The sequence below is a fragment of the Phoxinus phoxinus genome, assembly GCF_949152265.1.
Source record: "Phoxinus phoxinus genome assembly, chromosome: 9".
Classification (NCBI taxonomy): domain Eukaryota; kingdom Metazoa; phylum Chordata; class Actinopteri; order Cypriniformes; family Leuciscidae; genus Phoxinus; species Phoxinus phoxinus.
Window position 1 is genome coordinate 23,834,927 of NC_136884.1, and position 8,913 is coordinate 23,843,839.

The 8,913-nt window shown below is 36.7% G+C and overlaps 1 protein-coding gene across 1 annotated transcript; it reads right to left on the reverse strand.

The window, feature by feature from the left end:
• Positions 1-223: 223 nt before the first annotated feature.
• On the reverse strand, positions 224-3,508 carry LOC307004385 (uncharacterized protein; the record flags this gene model as incomplete). Its single annotated transcript, XM_079623532.1, has 4 exons — positions 2,030-3,508; positions 1,640-1,863; positions 897-1,056; positions 224-348 (listed from the first exon to the last, which is right to left on the reverse strand). The coding sequence occupies exons 1-4, from the start codon at positions 2,055-2,057 to the stop codon at positions 224-226; spliced, it is 537 nt and encodes a 178-aa protein (XP_079479658.1). The 5' UTR covers positions 2,058-3,508.
• Positions 3,509-8,913: the final 5,405 nt, after the last annotated feature.

The following is an 8,913-nucleotide window of genomic DNA, read 5'->3' on the forward strand; positions in this document are numbered from 1 at the left end:
TATACATATATATATTATATTGTTTACTTATTAACAGGATACATAAGATTATATTATATTACAGGATATTAATATAATATTGTTTATAACACTGTACTATACTATAAAAAACATATACATATCCAAATATATATATTTATTTTGACTTAGTGTAGGCTATACTATAGATAAACAATTTAAGTAGTATCCAGGTAAGTTAAAAACAATATATATTTGAGCCCCTTCAGTTTTCCTGCCGTTGTTTCCTGCCCCCTTCTCTGTCCGCAGCTCCCTTCAAAAATTTCGAAACTACTTCTTGGAGGCTCCCTTCTGTTGTCTCTTTTGTAGTGGGGTTCTTTCTTATTGCTCCTGAAATCACAGAAAATGTTTCATTCGTTTTTTGTTCATCATTTGCCCTTCTTTGCCAGTGAGTGCGTGGCTCGAGCATGAAAACAATCATAAGCAATCATAAGCCACGTGTTCACACACGACTAACATGACTACATGAAAGCACACAGCTAGTGGAAAACACAAGCTGTGTGCTACACAGCACAAGACAAAACATGACATGAAAGCACGCGGCCGATGTAAACACCAACCGCGTGCTATACAAAACACACACGGACAGAAGAGCGTATGACCCGTATGACCCAAAACCAGGAGTGTCAGAGCTCTGACACAAAACCAAGAAATTACCTAGACAGAAGTGACAGAACCCTGACACCTACAGTAATTACTAATTATTTCTTCCAAAGCATTCATGAATTATTACAATCATCTAGCCTACATCATATATTTCTCTCTGCTCGAAAAGGGGTGTGGAAGCTGGTTAAAGTTTCAAAGTCAAAATTGTCTCAATATGTATTACCAGAAATGTATTTAATGCAATAACGTAATGGCTAATAATAATAACTTACTGTGAACAATGTCTTTAAGTGCTAGCTGTCTGAAAGAGATCTTCTGTCCCAAGCCTGTCCAGTTACACAGCCTGGACAGGTCATTGGAAAACAAGTAGGCAAGCATCCTTCTAATGGAGTCCTTTATTGTTTTCCCCCCTTTTGCAGCCAAACACCTCACCTGTAAAATAAACTGACGTAGTTATCTTTGTAGACTTCATAAGCATGTACAATATAATAGGGCCTACACGTACAATACAGAATCTCCATTTTGAATCATCCCATAGTCAGAGCTCTATAAATATTACATGAAGTGATAGATTAATATCTCTAGGGCTTCATGTATAAACATTGTGTATGCACAAAAGTACACAAAATAACAAAAGTACTAATGCAGCATAGTTCTCAAGGTCTTGAATCAGTATCACAAATATATTGTGTACACAAATTCAACACATTGGGTTACTGATGACTCAATTTCCTGTCATGAGTATGTACTAGTGTTGTAAAACATCAAGACATTTATAAACAACAGGCAGGACTGATATTTTTCATGCCAGGTAAACCAAAATTTGCATCTCTATTTGCAACACTTATGTGATTTTTATATTTCTAAAAACGTTTGTGCATATACAACATCCAAAAACCAAAAACAAAGTTCCTGTGTTCGTGTACTTGGGTTTTTGCAAAGTTTTACGTGAAACCCCTGATGTTAACTGTAATGAGAATCATGTAAAAAAAAAATGATGTTCTTGCCAAATTACCAATTTCTCCTGAAGCTCAACACTATTAGTGAGCCGATGCTCAAGCTCCTCTAGCATCGGCCTGTTCTTAAGAGGCAGCACAGTGTCTTCTGGCAGAGCCATGTCCTCTTTCGAGCCTCTGGTCAGCTGCATCAGAAGGGTGTTGTTTACGGTGCTTTGGTACTGCAGCTCTCTGACATCCTCAGTCAGTTTCCTCAGGTGCTGAAGAATCAGTCTATGAAAATCTTAAAACATCACATTGGACTTTGGAATGAATAACAAGATAAAAACATTCACAAAAATATAGCTCTGGGAATTGAATTCAAGAGCTAAACCACCAATGCAGACACACATCTGTTAAAATCACTCTTTGTTGTTTAACAATACCCTGTGCGATTATAATGTAGTTACCTTCAGACTGACGACCAGCTGGGCCCATGTGATAGGGAAGATTGAGCTGTTTGGGATGAAAATTTGCAGGAAATTAATTCAAAATGTTATGTCATTTTAATATTAAAGAATGTTATGAGAATGATTTAAATATTGTTTTAATATACATAATGAATGTTGGAAAGAATGATACGTTTAAACCGCCAGTAGGGGGCGGCAGGCAACCTTCTTAATGAGTGAATCATTGAGTCATTTGTTCAAACGATTTGTTCAAATGGCTGATTTATTCATGAATGAGGCAGTTGTTGTTAATGAATAGGTCATTAATTCTTTGCCTCAACCGATTCGTTCAAAACACTGAATCATTCAGTAATGAAAACACGTGTTCCTGTGAGATGCGTTATGGTTCTCCTGTGATCTTTGTTTGGAACGATTTTCGCTGCTGAAAAAGAACAAAAAGTCAATATTGCGTCAATAATGTAAGTGACTTAATATTAATTACTTGTTTATTGAACTGTTGTTTGAAATCAATGCCACATTTCAAGCGTGATGGTATTCAGGGAGACAGTAACGTTACTCTTGATCGTGTCATGTTGCTTAATTGTAGGCTATCATGTTATAGTATTTAAAAAAAAAACATTTAAAATTTTTACCTCAGTATGTTAACTGATTTTCACTTGCCCCTTCAAAAAATGCTGACTATATATTGAGGTCTCATGAAAAGCAAAACCTGAAACAACGTGTAACAAACGATTGATCTAAACCCAAATACTTAGAGGTATCTGATAGTCAGTCAAAATATATACTCACAAAGCCAAATACGCTCTCGTGATGTGGCTCTTAAAGCTTAAGTTGAAGGTCACATATTAAGTTACATTGAATCATATTCTACCTTCAGGTAAATCATGCGATGGGGGAACTGAAGTGTCACATGTGGGATGGTGGGAAGATTCTGTGAAGACTTCAGATATTAAATTTTTAGGGTAGATTACTAGTATTTGCACACAGTTAGGGGTGTGCGATTTGTGTTGTCTAATTGTTGTTTTTAACCATATGCGAGCTTGGTTGTATTTCAAAAAGCTGAACTTACCCAAAGAATATATTTGCGTTCTCATGCCGGTAAAACATTTAGATGCATTTCATTAATTTTTAGCACTTTTATAAATTCATTTGATTTCCATTGTTTCTACAGTTGCAAATTAACCGCACAGAATATAAAAGCTTTGGGAGGTACTCGAGGTACCAGCACAAAAAAACAACAACTATAAAATACTGTCTAATTAACAAACAAATCATAGAAAACGGATATCACAAACCCCTAAAGTATATTTCCTTTTGTATATTGTATAGTATATTGTACTTTATTTGCTGTGGTATTTGTACAAAGAAAAATTTGAAAATTACTTTGTTGCAGGTTGGGTGGAATTAGAAGTTTAGCTGCTTCTGCAGTTAAATCATAAAAATAAAATTCAGTAGATGAAATTTAACATCGGCAATTCTTTGCAGGCAAGTCAATATTCTGATCATATATTACTTTAAAGGACATTTTTCCAGTCCAAACAATATCAATCTTAATTGCTATTATGATTGTATTGAATAATTTATAGGTGCTATGTTATTGTTGATTATGGCTTAATGAGAAAATTATTTTTATTTAGATCTCCATAATTCTTATGTTGTAAAAATATTATACCTTTGTCTGGCCTTTTTCTTTCAGGTGTTACCTTGAGGCGAGGAAAGGGTTTATCTAAATGGTATTCAAAATGTGGATTACTTTAATGCTGGAGCTGAATTTAGTAACTAATTTGGAAGTTACAGATGTACCTTGATGCTTTCTCTTTGTGGTAGTAGTCCAGTGATCTCTTCCCCACTCATCAAAAAAAAAAAAAAAAAAAAGAATACTTCATTTACTTATTGAAATTAATGTGAAATCGGTTTAATTTTTAGACATTTCTGGGCTTGTAATGTTCTCATACCATCACTGCTGTCTTCAAATCTACAGGTTTTTTTGTTGGCCTCTTAAAGCAATTATCATTATCACTTTCAACGGAGGAATTGTTTTGAGCATTTTTACTCCGTTTTACTGCCTTCTCAAAATAACCTAGGGATGAAATGTTAATGGAATTAGGAAATCAAAATGTCATAATATATTCCGTTATAATCTAAAAATATCCAGCCATATATTGAACTTTACCAGTTCTGGAAAAAACACTTATTTTTTGTGTGACCCAGCTTTCCTCATCAGGAAGGTCTTTTTTTTTTTCTTTTTTTTTTGATTGGTTGAGGGCCAATAACTATATTGTTGCTGAAGTTTGTACAGAAAGTCAAAAGCTAGCTTTTACCTTATTGAAACTTGCAAGATTATATTATTGATGTGGGTTGGACTTGGGAAAGGTTATATACCCCATCTTCTTTATAGGTCCAACCCTCCGCTACAATTCCAACAGATGATTTGTCTGTAAATTCTACAATATAGTACATGCTAAGGAAAACAAAATCAATGTTAATTTATTGAAAATGTAATTTATTCTTATTTATGTACATTTAGAATATATAAAATATTTCACATTAAACAAGTCACAAATTCACTGTTGATGCAAGATGGCCATGAATGTTACAGTGTCTCCATGATTGATTCTGATTGCTTTCTTTTCCACTTATTTTCTGGGGATCCATCTCATTCATGTTTGTCTTTTGTTGTACTTGTAGACTCCCACAAGAAAAGAGTGGCATGGCTCGATGAACAGTGGTACAGGATTATGATAAACCCTGCAAAGGACTTTTCCATCCTTCTCCATTGCATCAGTAATCTTCCAGCCATTCTCATGCAGCAAGAATGCTTTGTCCCTGGCACTCTCTGTTTCTCGCTCTTTGGGTTTTTTAAGAGGAGATGACTGCCTTTCCTCTATTCTCTTGGCGATCTGACTCAAAGGGTGTTTTCCACTTTGTACCATCCTCTTCATTGTATACAGGTATGATTCGAATTTGAATGCACTGCAGTTGTCAAGCCCATGAAATTGCAAAGCATCATCAGTGATGTGGAGCATAGAGTGGACGTTGTACACTATAAACTCCTGACCATAGAGCTCTCGTCCTCTACAGACCAAGAAGTGCAGCAGGTTTCTTGCGTACTCTGAATGCCTCTGGACAAGTATTGGTGACACTAACAAGGACATGGCAACGCTGAAAGTCAGAAAATGTTGATACATGTCGTTGCTAAAGATTCCTTTCAGCACCAGCTTGCCTGTTTAAAGCATGAATTGGTGAAATTCCGTAGCCTTCCACCTTTCCAAGACTTAGAGGCATGCGACTGAATATGGATGGAATTTCACTTCTGAGTTGAAGAAGCCTAGTCGTTACTACGTGCTTTTGAGTGTTGGAGAGCCTTACTCTTTTCGCTCCACTTGTCCAACTGTGCAGCAGCTTTTTCATCACCCCCAGGCATGACTGATGCATATAATCAATGGGGAAGCATTTGACCATATCATTGGAAAGCTGGACCAGTGGTGTGCTGTCTTTGTGATGCTGGGGCTGAACCTGACTTCTGAATGAGGCGTCTGTTCTTAGAGAGGTTTTCAGTGTCCTGAAAGGTGACTGTCGAACCATTCACCCTTTTGGTCACATTTATCGCAGCCATAATATCCAGAGCACAGCTTTGTGCCACGGACAAAAGCTTTTGCTGGAGCATTGCAGACAATGCAGTGAACACTTATGCTGTGTTTTTTACCTTTGCATTGAATGCCACTAGACAGTAGGTCTTTGATGACCTACAGATGATGTTACAACTGTAGGTCGTTTTAGATGATGCTACAACATCATCTAAAAAATTCAGATCATTTGGCTTTTTGTTTCCACAAGATAATGTTGTAGGGAAATCGACAATGGGATTGAGGTGGATCGCACAGAGGACAGGCCACATGACTTTCACTGAACTCTTAAAGGAACACTCCGACTTTTGGGGACTTTAGCCTATTCACCTTATCCCCCAGAGTTAGATAAGTCCATACATACCTTTTTCATCTCCGTGCGTGCTATAAGTCTGTTTGACGCACCCACCGCTAGCCTAGCTTAGCACAAAGACTGGATGTAAATGGTTGCAGCTAGCATACTAATCCAAATAAGTGACAAAATAACGCAAACATTTTCCTATTTACATGTTGTGATTTGTATAGTCACAGAGTGTACAAAAAACAAAGTCACCTGAGACACAGACATATTTTAACCGTATAAATACTGGGAACTATATTCTCTGAAGGCGAAGCACTGCTACTTGGGCGGAGTGATAACCGCAGCACCTGAGACGCGCTGTGGTGAGGAGCAGAGAGTTCGTTCAGAGTTTGGGTAACAGAGTCAGCAATTTATAAATAGTAAAAGCGTAGTTTACAATCATGGGTTTTCGCTGTATTGTAAAGAGCTGTGACAATAAACAGGGGAGAACAGTTAATACCATGATGTTTCATAGAATTCCAACTAAAAACGCTGACCGGATGAAGAAATGGCTACTTGCTCTGGATATTGACCAAGTAAAAATCATCTGAAATTTCCTCAAAATCAGCCATGATCACCATTCACGTCCGCTAATAGATAGTTAGTCACGTTGGTTTTGTTGACAGAAGAAACAACGGCGCGTCTCAGGTGCTGCGGTTATCACTCCGCCCAAGAAGCAGTGCTTCGCCTTCAGAGAATATAGTTCCCAGTATTTATGCGGTTAAAATATGTCTGTGTCTCATGTGACTTTGTTTTTTGTACACTCTGTGACTATACAAATCACAACATGTAAATAGGAAAATGTTTGCGTTATTTTGTCACTTATTTGGATTAGTATGCTAGCTGCAACCATTTACATCCAGTCTTTGTGCTAAGCTAGGCTAGCGGTGGGTGCGTCAAACAGACTTATAGCACGCACGGAGATGAAAAAGGTATGTATGGACTTATCTAACTCTGGGGGATAAGGTGAATAGGCTAAAGTCCCAAAAAGTCGGAGTGTTCCTTTAAATAATGGTAGGCCATCCACATTAAAAGACAAATGAATGGTGTCATGGTCTTGCAGCTCTTCAACAGGGTACTTCTCCAGGTAGTCCAGTAACTTTTGATTTAGGGGATAATGTAAATATTCCACTCCAGATTTTTGGATGGTTGCTACATGCCTAGGTGTTTTCAGCAGAGTACGGGCAGTGGATGGAAGATCTGTGTGACCATGTTGCTAAAGGACCTTTATCAAATGGTCAACAGCATTGTTCTTCACTTGAAACTGGGATGCCCAGGTTGCCAGATCTGTTGCAAGTGATAATTTGTCTTCCTGGTCAGTTGTGTAATTTGCCTCAAACTCCATGACTTCCACAAAGTCATCCACCCAGTCGCTTTCTTCCCATGCTCCAGTGGACAGGTGGTCCTCTATAGAACTTGAGGCATCATCAGTCATTCTGACACTCTGAGACTTGTTCTCTGACTTCTGTGGTACTTTTTTCTATTTTTTTTAAAAACACGTTTGGCTGCTTTCCAAGATCTCAGATATTCCCTTGATCTTTCCCTCTTTTCCTCACTCATTGTGTATTATGTCTAAAATTATAAGATAATACTTCAATGTACATGTATTCCCAAAAGCTGAATTCCTCACAATAAATCTATTAAGGTGTGTTTTACTTACCTCAGTCAGTTGGTTTAATTAAAAGCTATGAAACAAATCAGACTGCAGAGGCTGGGGAAAAAAAGGACTATTAGTTATTTTTCGCTGTGTTTTGGTATAGGAAAATATTCCTAAAGTAGTTTGTGTCGATTGATTTCAGGTTGTCATTAAGTAATAACAATTTTTTTTTTTTTTTTTTTTTTTACAATTGATCAATTCAGTTTTGAAAAAAAAATGTCATGACAGGACTCGACCAGGTTTGCACTTGCTAGTGTTTCCCTAATGCAGCTGTTGGAGTTTGTTTGTTTTTTGATTTCGAAATATGTGTTGGACTGAAGATTTGTGCTTAGTTTGGTCTTGATGTTAATAACAGTTATTCCGTTAAGTGGCGACATGTACCAACAGTGTTTCAACCACCATTAAAGTACTGAAGAAGATCTCGGGAACGTTCAATCAGTCTATTGACACGGTTTACTTTGTTTATTGACGTTAACAGTTTAATGTATTACAATGCTGCGACAGAATACATTCAGTTTTCATTCATCATCATTGACTAATCAAAAATGCAGGAGTTTTATGCATTTCAATTAATAGCAAAATTCCATACAATTTAATAATCCTTAAATATTTTTACATAAGGATTATTCAATACACTTTGATGGCATTTTTACTATGCGTAAATCTTAAAGGCTTAAAAAGTTTGTGTAGATTGATCACTTAGAAAAATCTGACGAAATTCAAGCAGCAAATACTGGAAAATATGGTCTGTCTGTCAGACAATCAGAGCATTAATAAATCCATTTATTTTGGGAAATTGTGTCATGAAATCTGTCAGTCAACATCTGCCTTATCATTTTTGATTGGCAGAAGCTATTTGCACAAATAGCAACAAAAAAAGTGTTTTCTTGAATTGCAAAATGTGAGAGAATTATAATTTCTTTTTATTTTTTTTTTGCACTGTGTAAATGGTAACCCATCGTAAAAAACACATGAAAGTTACTTAGATGACTACATTGAAGTGAAGCAAAAGAATATTACTTACCTTGAATAAATGGTAAAAATCTAATAAATAAAAAAAAAGATCATCCACTGTGAGAACTATTCCTCACTGAAAAGAGAGCTGGAGGCTGTACAAGAGGAAATCCGGCAGCTGAAAGAGAAACTGAAGAAGTCGTCATGTGTAGCGTAGAGATCTGGCAAGATCTCACCATTGCTGAAAGTACGTTTTTTAATATAACTGGCACGGTCGGAGGTAGCTTACTAAGGCTTCCCACATAAT